The following is a 12523-nucleotide window of genomic DNA, read 5'->3' as shown; positions in this document are numbered from 1 at the left end:
TGTGTGGTCATGTGCTATAAACTAGGGAGAAGCACAATGTGCTAAATTTAGGTTTGTGACAATTTGAAGCAAAATATGAAACCTGGAACTTGTCAGCCTGTACTTACTGTATGTGCCACTGTCAGACAATATGTTTTTAACTACTTTGTATTTTTTATGCTTCTCTGGTTTAAAAGGGTGCATACTGTGTAAACATAAGTGTGTCAACATTGTGGCTGCTGTAAAATAGACATCTCTAATTATGCAAACTGTGTAGGGCAAAATTAGAACTCCTGCCGCACGGGAGAAGTGATGCTATTGTAGTCGTTGTGTCAAGTTGTCTGTTTTATAATCGCAGGTACAGTGTGGTGTGACAAGGTTAAAGAGCTTATATAGAGTGTCTAGCATTTTATAAACTGGGTTATAAATGGCAGCGTCAGTTTGTCTCTGTTAAATCTGGCTTATGTGTTGTGGCATACCTTGCTTTTTCTCAGTGTTGCTTAACAATTAACTGTGAAAACAAGAAATCATGAAATATTTTTTTATCTTTTGCCAATTCAAAAGAAAACTGGGTGTAAAGTAGGCTGTATCTGTCACGCAAAGCCCCTCAAACTTAACAATGTCATTATTTTTGTCTTCCAGACTCCAATAACTTAAGGTTTTATTCTCTCTCCAGTGTGAAACAAATGAGGTGAAGCGTTACCAACGTTTAATCCTAATTTTCACTCAGCAGACCTGATCAGATGGCAGTGACCTTTAGTGATCTTCAGACATGGAAGCCTGGTGGCTTTTCATAACAGAGTTTATGAGCTTGCCAGGCATGCTGACCTTATTTTTCTGCTGCCTGTACAGAGGTCATACCCTCCTCATGAAAAGACTTTTCATCACAAACCCAAGCAACCATTTCTAAACCACATCTATTAATATTTTACAGAGGCAGAGAGGAATGGTGGAGACATCTGATAAAATTCTTTTCCATTTCCCACCCCACTGATCCTATCCCTTTCTAAACTCAGCAAGCCCCTACTTCAAAACATCTGATTCTTCTGGAAGATGCAAATCATTAACTCCTTATCTTGCTGTGGAGCCAATCGGGATACAGTTGTTTTCCTTTCAAGTGAATCACGCCACTGGACTCTGACAGTCCTTTAACCCACCTCTACTGCAGATCAATACGTGTAAATGAAACAAGGATTGCTTTGATTTTTTTTTTTTTTTTTTTTTTGAGGGGGGGCTTTCATCAATAACACTGTTTGTTTCATCACTCCCTAAACACAGCCCCTGCCCTCTTTAGGTATCTTTTAACTTCTAACATACATTTATACCCAGATCCCAGGAAATACATTAGATTAACTCACTATTATTATTTTTGTAACAGTCTCCCTAATTTCATTTCCTTTATTTTATTTTTTTAGGGAAAATGCACATTGATAAACATTTCTGTAAATGTGCCGGTGCCGGCTAATTGAACACTTTCTCCCATCAAACCACATGTCTGCTGGTGAACATTTTGGCCAGGTTGCTTTTGGAAGCTGAGATATTTTTGTGTTTTTAAAGTTTATGATGGTCAGTTTAAAGCTATAGAAGATAAGCCCTTGCAATAGGAAATTCTGTGTTTTGTAATATTTCTGTATGGGGTATAAGAAATTATTCTACGACAGTACTTTCTATGGGAAAATACTTAAAATGTGACAGTCTTTGTAAGTATTTATCTTCAACTAAATTATTGTACTTTTTTTTTGCAATTTGTAGATATGTAAGTGATGATGACAAGGTACTGGTAATCATGAAATTAACTGTTTCATCATCGGTTTGACGCATCTTTTAATTTATTGATGTATATACTGTATGTTTGTTGATAAACAGCTTACTTTATTTTGTATATGACCAATAAACATGTTTTAAAGTGGAACTGCTTTTCTTTGTTTCATTTATAATTAAGAAGCACAATGTGCTACTAATACTTTTGTGCATGTTTTGATTTTTTTAATTTATAACATGGTGTTGAGCTAAAAAAAACATGAATTACAGGTTAATTCAAATAAAACCAGAGCATTTACAATTCATTCATTCACTTATCTAATTGGCTTTATTTTGCTTTTCTCTCTGTGCAACACTAAAGTAGATCATATTTTTACATATGTAAATAAGTTACATTCAGTAAAGCAAATGTCCTGTAGATTAAAATATTTTGAATGAATCACTTGTTTAAAAGTCACAATACAAACTGCCTTTTGTTATCAAATCTCTGCTGCTGCTGTGTTATAAAGGAGAAAAAAGATTGAAAAGAGAGAATTTAATACAGAATGGACAGAAAACAAAAAAAATGTTACAGAATGTATTTTTGATACATGCACAATAACGTGCATAAATATTTATCACAATTAGCAGGTCTGTGATATAGAAAAAGATAAAGACGCGTTTATATCAAACACCAGTAAAACACCGGTAATTGCTTCATTACATTCAGACATTAAAAATGTTCATTTCACCTGCATTTTCTGCAGCAGCTCCTCTCTGATGTGTGGCAGCTTTCAAACCTAAAGTCCAAATGGTCATTTGAAGAGGAGATGTAAATGTGAATACACCAATAATAGAAGTCAGCAGCCAATCAACCAAGAAATACCAAAAAGAACACGACTCTGTGGGGAAATCATATTGACACGTGGCTGAATATGAGCGGTGTAACTGTATGTAGCACATTATTATTTATTATATAACGGATGCATGCATCCAGAACGACGGTCACCGTGATCCGGTCTTTGGTCCCGTCCGGTCTGCAGGTGGCAGCATCCGGTTATCGCCATCTGCCTTCATCTCCATTCGGTCCGGATCCTGGGAAAACACGGAGCGGCTGCATGTCGTCCGTCCGGTGAAACGAGCTTCTGGGAAATGTCCACGCCAAAGACGAAGACATCGCGTGTGTTTTGTTAATGTGAGAGGCTCCTCTGTCGGATCAAGTGGTGATTTTTGTCGTGAATTAGCACGTTTGTTGTGTAATCCTTAGGCGATTCCAGTGTGTGCTCACTCCACTCCGGGTTCTGTGAGCGCCTCGGCGCTGGCCAACCGTCAGTCAGTTGCTCCGGTAGCAGAGGCGGTAAAAAAAAAAAAAGTAAACAGTGATCGCTGTTGGAGACTTTTCTCGGAGTTTGAGAGACTTTTTCTGCAGCTTTTTTCCACCAGAACCAGCTTTACACAGCTGCTCTCTCGTCGCTTTTGCTTTACTGTGTCTTGCCCTTGGCAGTGTTGACCAGCTGCGCTTTGGCTAACAACGCTAGCCGGACTAGTGTGACAGGTTGGTTGCTAACCTCAGCAAAAACAACGCGACAACGCTAACACACTCACGGTAGCTGGAGCCTCTCCGGTCCGCCGTCACCGCCAGACACATCCCGATGCTGCTGGATGGAGGACTACGACCGGTTTGTCCAACGGTGTCTCTCCCGGCTGAGGGAAAGTGAGGCGGAGGAACACGGCTCACCCTCAGTGGCGTCCTCTGTCATCCGCCTTCATGGCCGACCCATCCCTCCACCTCTGGTACGGGCTCCAGTTTATGTCGTACAGAACAAAGTCTTCAGGGATGGTGGATTTAAACTAAGCCAACAAGGAGGCTGCACCTCTGTGTTGTGGCGCAGCTAGTTGTTTTTAGTTAAATATAGCAGAGACAGGAAACGATCATCACTGGGATGAGGACCACATCACCCGCTCTTCACTTGTCAGGTGTTGGATCAGGCTACTGTTTAGACAAAACATGCATTTTGAAGAGGCCATCCGGGTTTCTGGAAATGTGTGATATGCATGTTTCCTCATTTTATATATATATATATATATATATATATATATGTGTTTTTTTTTAAATAAAGAATAATAATAGTGGGTGCCTTTATGGGGATTGTGCATGACATGCCATGTCTGCTTTCTGGTGATAACAGCTCTCAGAGGAGCAGAGAGCGGAGATGCGGCAACACAGAGAAGCAGCACAAAAGGCAGCTGACCACAGGAAGCTGAAAGAGGATCCGAGGTTTACCTTTGTGCAAACCATTCTGAACAGTGTACAGGTAACTGAAAACGGTCTTTCTAGCTTCCCCTTTGTTTCTACATTACTGCAGTTATTTTGAATCAAAGGAGTCAACATCAACCGTAATATTCTTTCATTTCTTTTGTAGCTGAGGAAGACACCAACACTGGACGAGTTGCTTCAGGAGTCAGAGAACAGAACATCTTTATCTTCTCAGAAAAGTACAGGAAGATCAGTGCCAGAGAGTACTTTTTTCATTGGCACACAGGATAGATTGTCACACTCACCACCCCCTTTAAGACAGGGAAAAGATGGGCCCTCTCTTCTTCCATCATCATCTACATCAACAATGTATAGTGCCGTTTTCACTTCTGATGTGATGCTTCAGCAAACTTATTATGACGGATGTCTTGATGTCCAACATGATAGCCAGCAGCAATCACAGCCAGGTTCACACAGTGCTGCAAGCCACCAGTCACCATGCTCAGGTTACGTATCCCAGCAGAATGTTAAAAATGCCACTGACGTCTCTGAAATGATTGATGCAGGGAGTGAGACCCATGGCTGTGGCTCGACAGAGGGAGCTCCTAGTCTTGATGGTTTTTACCTTTACGGCATCTCCAACAGAATTGCCAAGGTACTAAATATTATTAGCCACCCTCCCATTGATGGAGAAGAATTGGAGAGGAGTGGACTGGAGCCAATGCTTTGTAATGATTTCCCAGAAGTAAAAAGCATGTCTTGCTCATTCCAGGAAGATTCAGACAAATCTAACAATTTGCCATTTGAACAATCTGAAATCAGTCTCGACAGCACAGAGAGTGAAGATAGCTCTTATTCTTCTACAGTAGCTAACCTTAACAAAGATCGCACAAGTGAGGACCCAGTCTCTTCATCAGACAACACTGGCTTTTCAGATAATCTAGAAACACCAGGGGCATTGAGTGTGCATGGCCATCCAGCATCAGAACTGCACAGTCAGAAACAACCCACAGAAGCACAACCAGCAGACAATCATATAGAGGAAGCAAAGCCATCTGAGGAACCTTATCGTCTGAGCCTCCAGGCCTTGCTGAAGAAATCTCAGGAGTATCGGAGGCACCAGCGGATGCTTAGGAATCAAGCCAAAAACACAAAGACTCAAGAACGACCAAGAGCAAGGGCAGAGGAACACAGCCTCTCTGATAAGGAGAATGATGACTCCCTTTACAAGGCCACTCTGAATGCAGAGAAGAAAGAGAGTAAAGACACATATTCTTTGACAGAGGAAACTTCATTAAAGAACTCTTGTGAAAATGAAAGGATGTCTGAAAGTGAGGAGAAGACAAATCTTGAATCCAAAAGTACTCACAAAATAGAGGGTGGCAATCCTAAAGAAATGACTGAAACCGAGGAAGAAAGAACTTTTCAAAATAATAAGGTGAACAGTTCACAAGAGGCAATAACAGAATCTAAACAAACCTGCCCCTTCATCCAGCAACAGTCTGTGTCAACAGAAGCCTCCCCAGTCCAGACTGACATTCACTTGACCAGCGAGCAGAATATCAGCTCTCCCAAAAGTAATTTTAAAGTACTGGGGAAATATCAAACTATCCCTGCTCCTAGCTTCTGTAGGAGTCCTGTTCGTTTTAAAAGCAAAGTTGGTATCGCAAATGGAGAACCTTTAGGCAGGGCTAAGCCCTCAAAGGGGAATCTTGTGGTGAATAATAGCATGACTGAACAATTAAGTAACACAAGACATCAAAATAGTCACACAACAGTTCCTTCCACTGTGAATCTCATGGCTGAAGGCAGTGTTACCAACATGTTAACGAAGAGTTCAACACACATTGATCAGCTTGAGTCCAGTTTGTCCAGTCTGAAAGTTCTGATCTCAGATCTGGAGTCCACAGTGAAGGAAAATTTGGAGAACCACAGCCAAACTGGCAGAAACGCACAAAGCAAGTTTAGTTTTATTGCTACATCGTCTGAGGAAAGTAGAAATAATCGACTTATGCAGCCATGTCAGACTGATTATGGTAATTTGGAGGGCAAGCTGAGGGATGGGGATATTGACGGAGGTGTTGCAGAGAAAAGGCAGTGGCCAAGACCCCAAATGCTCAACAATACCAAAAAAACACGTGAAGATATAGGATCAGAATCAGACTTTGGTGACACAGATATTCTTCCTCTTTTCTTGCAGGAAAAAAGAAAAGAGGATATGGATGTAAGAGAGCTTAGGCTAGTCAAAACCATAGCTGCAGAGAGAGTAAAGGAAGGACCAAGTAAAGAAGGAATTGTGAGGAGCTTTGGCGTCCGTGGCAGCTGTAGAACACAGCTGCCACCAGCTAAATGTATCTTGTCTGCAGCACAGCAGATGCGTATTCCTGAGGCATTCAGAAATGTTCCATCAAAAACCCTGGCTTCATGTAATGTGTCAGTGCTTTTGGATACCAGTAACCATCCAGTGGAAAGAAGAAACGAGATGGCTGTGGAAGGTCATGGCTCTACTCACTCGCCATCTCTCAACCTGTCGTATGATGTGGATACACCATCTGGCCTGTGGCTCCTTGAAGGGCCAGGGTCCGACCTGGGCTCCAAAGGTCACCTTGTTCAGGAGAAGCACCTGACACCTGAGAGTGGGGGTGGAGGTCAGGGTGGGGTTTCCAAGGTGAAACGGAGACTGCTCATGCACACGACAGAAGAGACCCAAGAAACAGGTGCAGAAAACAGTGGACGAGCAGATGGTGTGGTCACACCCAGCTCCAGCACCCCTAGAGGTAAGACCAGGACTGGAAAGGACAGGAGTCCACCAGAAGTGAGTTACAAAGGGTTGAGTGGAAAACTCTGCCCTCCATGACACAATTCATTAAGGCTTTCTGCATTTCTGCATTTCTGCATTTATCAGGATTTTGTTTTGCTAACAGTTTTTTAAATATTCTGACAATCTTTTGTTGTACTTACTGGTTTTAGCTGCAGTGCGGTGGTACAAAGGCCATGAAAATCAAAAGAACAAGGAAGAGCAACTGAAACAAGTCTATGCTGCTCAGGTCAGAGCCCTGCAAGATGAGCACAGGCGACAGCAGGAGGAACTGCTACAGGTGAGACAGTAGTATGGATTATGGGGGATGGAGTTTAGAAGTAGAGATTATAAAATGGTAAATCTGGAACTAAAAAAAACAAAGGCATGTACTGTGCCCATTGGATATAGTCAGAACAGCTTACAAAACAGTGTTGCAGGCACATGTTAGAAGATCTTGTGTATCAGTGTAATAAGACCAGCAACGATAAACATGCTCAGTGGCATTTTTTTCTTTTTTGTCTTCTGGAGATTAATATTTAAAAAAATTCTCTCTTGATATATGTAGTTGTTTGACACTGCATATATATATATATATATATATATATTGTATGATATGTATTGTCAGCTTTTGAAGATGTATTTAAGCACCAGAAACAGACTTGAGACTACATCCAACATACAGTAAAGGAATTCTGAAAAGGCTTTCTTGGGGCAAATGGATAGCATTTGACAACATTTATCCTTTTCTTGCGACTTCAAATGGCAAGTTTTGAGTATAAAATAATAGTGAACAAAATGAAAAGAAAACCTGAAATTTCATGTCTCTTAAATCTACCAAATTTTTTACATTGTATCCTTGAATATGGTTCAACACACTGTGGTTGACATTTCCTTTTTCCCATTGGTCTGCTTCTTGCATGAGATTGCATCACTTACGGCAGTATGTAATTTCTGTACAGCTGCCATAACTCACTCTACCAGGAATTTTAACTCCACACAAAGTCACCTATGAGAAATTAAGAATTCATGTCCAGCCCAATGTTTATATCATTTTCAAATGGGAATGGCGTTTCCAACCAATTCAGGGAAGCAACATTGTCCCTTAATGTTCTTTTGAAACTGACAGCAGACGTTGAAAGGCTCTGGCACAGTCACATGCACACACACACATACACACATGTTGTCTGCCTACCTGTTAGATTGTGCCTTTAGAGACCTGGGTCGTGGGCAGACTACAGACATCTGCTCATTACAAGAGACCCTCAAACTCCTAAGAAAAAGAATACACACAGGGATTCTACCATAAATGTTTCATTACATCCGTACGCGGCGAGCTGGCATCGTCGTGTGTGTGTGTGTGTGTGTGTGTGTGTGTGTGTGTGTGTGTGTGTGTGTGTGTGTGTGTGTGTGTGTGTGTGTGTGTGTGTGTGTGTGTGTGTGAGAGAGGGACTTCAAGGACGTCTGCTGTTCACTGGCAGCCAGTTCCTGTATCTTGAGCTTGTGTCTGTATTTGCTCTTGTTCAGTGACTTTGCCCTGTTAATCACAATCTGTGCTTACTTTGTGTATCCTGTATACAATATAATTAACATAAGCTGTTTCATGAAAAGACTTCTTTTCGACTCCCCTCTGTCCTTCCATCATTTGTGATGTGATGAGAGTATTAGCTGGCTGGACTTTCTGGTAGAGGGAGGAGGGGCCTGAGGGAATTGACACAGAAAAGGAAAGGATAATTTGTTTAATTCATGAGCGTCTGTGGTTAAGTGCCAGATCGTCCCGCCGAGTGTAACCACTAATGGTCCCTTATCCTTCTCTTTTTTTTCCCTCTCTTTGTTTTGTCTCATACCTCCTCCAACATCATTTTTACTCTCTGGGTGTATTAATTTTCCCCATCCCTCTCCTCCTCCTCTGCTCCCTCTCTCATTTCCTCCCTCTTGCCTCTATGCCCCATCTCTCCCCTTCTGTCTCTTTCTCTCTACCCTCAATTAATTTCTTCCTCCTGCTTCACTTGCCGTCATTCCAATTCAATATTTTCCAACCTTGCCTTCTCCCAAATGCGTGTGCGTGCGCGCTGGTGCACTCACACACACACTACTTCCCTCCACCCTTCTGTCCCTCTGTCTGTCTCTCTCTCAGGCGTTAGCAGCGCGTTACCGTCTCCTCCAGAGCATGTCCTTCCCCTGCTCCATGTCAACTTCACGTCTCAGGGACACGCTGACCTTTTCTACGCTCTCTCAGGTATTACCATCACATTTGTTCACTAATGTCAGTGATGCAAGAAGCTTGTCCTGCTGATACTTGTATCCAACAGGATTTTTATTCATCGCCAGTTTACTGACATGCTCAGGTGAAACTGATAGTTTCCCCCGATGTCTGATTCCTTATCTGTAACCCCCGTCATCTGTTATTTCTCTCAGTGTCTACTGCAGAACAACTCAGCGTTAGGTTACATTTGTTTAACAAACATTTCCCTTTAACACAACAGCTCTAGAATCAACAAGTGAGTGACAGCACATCAGCTGCTTAATATTCTCCTTATTATTTCCTATTATAATGATGAGCTGTGAGTCCACTTGTGTTGATGCACTAAACAGATGCCAACCAAAAGACCTTGAGAATCTGCATGGGAAATTAATTGGTTGTCATTGATGGAATTAGCATTCTCCTCTGTCTTCCCCTCTGGTCCTCATTATTCACCCCTCTCATTACTTGCTCTCTCCTCTTCATCATTTTCCTCAGTCCTCCAGCACACTCTCAGAGCGCTACCGCCCCCTGCTGTCTGCAGCCATCAGAGGTTTCCTAACTCGCAGGCTGCTCAGGACAGACAGAGTGGCGCAGTTGGTGCGCACCATCAGGGTGAGTAGAGATATCAGTGTCATGTCTATCTATAGTGATACTCTCATAGTCATCCAATGAACAAACATATGCAGATTACAGGTGTCTTGTATGTGCTTGGCCTTCTAGGACACTCAGAAGTTCCTGCTTGCCTTCCAGCGGCAGAGCCCTGGCAGAGGAGAGTTCTGGAGCAGACAGGACCTTTTATTGCAAGAGAGAGTCACTCTGCAGGTATGAAGGCAAACACATGTTGTAAACATCTGTTAACTTCTCTCCACTTCACTTCGACACTGACAACTGGGCAATTACTCCCTCCATTAGCAGTTACCACAACAGAGATTGTAATTACATGCATTCATTCAAGGCATCATCAGCTCTGTAATTGTTTGCCCCTCCAGCTGCGCGCAGCACGTTATGAGGTCTACGACATATTCTTCAGCCTGTCAGCCGGAGAGAGGATGCAGCTCATCAGTTGGGACAGAGAGTTGGCCAGGGAGAGAGAGCTCAAAAGACAGGTAACCTTTTCAGCAACTCCAACCAAGAAAAAATATATACATACTGTGGGTTTTTCACGATAGATGGTGAAAACATAACAAGTAATGCCAAAAAATGCATTTGAAAAATTAGAGGCTCTTAGACTAAACCTCCTTTACATCATAGCCAGGGAGATTGCGGCTTGATTGGGTCTTAACTAGACACTATACTAATATAACATTGTTGATAATCCAGTCTGAGTCATTCAAATTCAGAATACCGTTAAGGTTGAAGTGCAGATGAAACATGTTTGCACTCCAACATCTTAGACAAGTCCCTATACTCACCAACATATTTGAACTTAGGTGTGTGATCTTTACATAACATGCTGGTGTAACATGTAACAACAGTGCTGGCAGCATGTGGTGGAAAAATGTCCTCCCCCATTCTGTGTTTGTATCTTTGTATACAGTCTGAGACAGAATAAACACACATGACCAACTTGAACATGTTGTCTAAACACTGCAATAAGCAATATGATCCAATTTTTTCAAGGAGACAAAAAGGAGATTGATTTTGCAATGTCTCTGTGTATGTCCTTTCAATATATACATGTTACAAATGTGATGAGTGTTACAATGGACCAACTGGGTAGTGCAAAGACAAATCTGTTCGTAGACGTTTATATTTTTGTGTGTCTGTGCTTGTTTAGAACAGACACTCAGGACATCCCAATGGAAAGAGGTCCCTGTCAGCTGCAACACAGAAATCGCTGGAGAGGAAAAGAGGAACGATGTGAGTTTCCAAGTTTTGTGTACTGTAGGTCTGCGAATAGTTTGTTTCTTGTGATGTTTGCATTTATACAGTTATATAGTCACAATATGAAGGAAGCTCTTTCCACAAATTAACATCTCAACATCTCAAATAGCATCTCAGCACGGCTGAGGCCTGCAATCTGATGACGTTGGGCTTTATGCTAAAATGTTAGTTGCTGCACCTCATTAAAGTGTGTAAAATGATAACCCTGTGCTCTGTATTTAATCAGCTAAGATCCCCCAGTCACAATATAATGGACAAACCTGCCCAAAATTGACTGGCCTCTTTTTGGAAAAAATAAAATTCCTCATCATGTATTTTTCAGGGGTATTCCTCTAATTCTCACAGCTTGCTGAAACACCCACATTCAAAATAATTTATTTTGATGAACCAAATATATAATATAGGATGAGGAAATATATTTTTCCGTGGGCAGTAGCTTGGATAGCAGCTTAAATACTTTTTTCTCTCTCCTTTAGGATCCAAAAAAAGGCAGGAGAGAGGAATCAGGAGGTTGCAACGAGGAACGGCCTTAAAACTGGATTCTCCATCAAGCAGCCATTGGAAGTCAAACGAGGACAGTTCAGAGCAAATCCTCAAAGGGTTCCCAATAGCACTCTTTCCACAAGACCCCGATGATACTTTCCTAATTGGCCCACATGAGCACTCCTAATAAGGCCTCCAGCGATTTAATGAATATTGTATAACTAAACAGTAGAGAAATTTCTAAATCAAGAATCTAGTTTGACACAAAGTGATGCATGTTGCTGATGTACATATATATTTTTTTTTATTTCATAACAAGAATTCCAGGAAATGGTTAACTTATTCAACCAGTATACATTAATATAGACTTCTGTTCATAAAGCCTCACTGCAATCAGAAGCACAAAATCTCTACCAGTCCTTTATTAGGTTACTCATGTTGAAAATATCATAACCTGCAACCCCCTCTTTTTACAAGATAATTGGTACTGGAAAACCGCAACACTAGTTTATAGTCTGGGTTTTTTCCTCCATACTTTTTTAGCCTTTGGGTTTCTATTCTATTACTGGACTGGACCAGGATTCTAAACATTTCATGTTATTGAGTCATGGAAAAATTATTCTCTGGCAATTTGTTTACAACTTAAAATAGCTCACCTAGTTAGAGTGCAACCATGTTTAAGTTTATTATTAACCCCTCTGTAAATTCTCCACCCCGAAAAACTTATTGACCTTTCAGTGTTTCTACAGTTATCTGGAGATCTAAACCTGAGCGTAGCAGTTTGAACTTCCGCATTTAATCATCCACTTCTTTCATTTTTACGTTCCTGGCTGATTTACCACATGTATTAGTCAGCACATATTGTATTCACTTACTAGGATATACTATTTTTATACTTATATATATCCAAATGTTGATATCCATGGTTTGATGTTGATGCTGTGATTTACCACCAAGAGTTGCCTTTAATGTGTCCTACACTTATGTACTCCCATTGGCCAAAACACGTGTAACCGTTTATTATTATTTTATTACTATGGATCTGTCGTATTTGTTATTTATTGGTAATAAATGTTTCCTAAGACTTTGGTGTTGCTGTCAGGTGTGAAGGCTCGGATCTGGCGGGTGGCCCCGGCGG

General features: G+C 41.3%; 1 protein-coding gene across 2 annotated transcripts; it reads left to right on the top strand.

Moving 5' to 3' along the window:
• Nucleotides 1-3072: 3072 nt before the first annotated feature.
• Nucleotides 3073-12469, top strand: cp110 (centriolar coiled-coil protein 110). Of its 2 annotated transcripts, none has more exons than XM_029507344.1 (10): nucleotides 3073-3513; nucleotides 3909-4034; nucleotides 4143-6753; nucleotides 6947-7074; nucleotides 8911-9012; nucleotides 9514-9630; nucleotides 9739-9840; nucleotides 10008-10124; nucleotides 10801-10878; nucleotides 11379-12469. In XM_029507344.1, exons 1-10 carry the CDS (start codon nucleotides 3382-3384, stop codon nucleotides 11433-11435), a joined length of 3570 nt encoding a protein of 1189 aa, XP_029363204.1. In that variant the 5' UTR covers nucleotides 3073-3381; the 3' UTR covers nucleotides 11436-12469. The 2 variants fall into 2 exon arrangements, with proteins under 2 accessions (XP_029363204.1, XP_029363196.1); XM_029507336.1 differs by having other exon boundaries at nucleotides 10796-10878.
• The last annotated feature ends 54 nt before the right edge of the window (nucleotides 12470-12523 follow it).

This window comes from Echeneis naucrates, chromosome 1, assembly GCF_900963305.1.
Source record: "Echeneis naucrates chromosome 1, fEcheNa1.1, whole genome shotgun sequence".
NCBI classification, from domain to species: domain Eukaryota; kingdom Metazoa; phylum Chordata; class Actinopteri; order Carangiformes; family Echeneidae; genus Echeneis; species Echeneis naucrates.
This window is presented reverse-complemented; position numbering and strand designations above follow the sequence as displayed.

Bases quoted from the DNA above. Each gene is read 5' to 3' on its own strand.
- cp110 (XM_029507336.1), top strand. From the start codon at position 3,382: ATGGAGGACTACGACCGGTTTGTCCAACGGTGTCTCTCCCGGCTGAGG. The intron at 7,075-8,910 runs GTGAGACAGTAG...TCTCTCTCTCAG, and splicing joins AGCAGGAGGAACTGCTACAG to GCGTTAGCAGCGCGTTACCG. The intron at 9,841-10,007 runs GTATGAAGGCAA...TTGCCCCTCCAG, and splicing joins AAGAGAGAGTCACTCTGCAG to CTGCGCGCAGCACGTTATGA.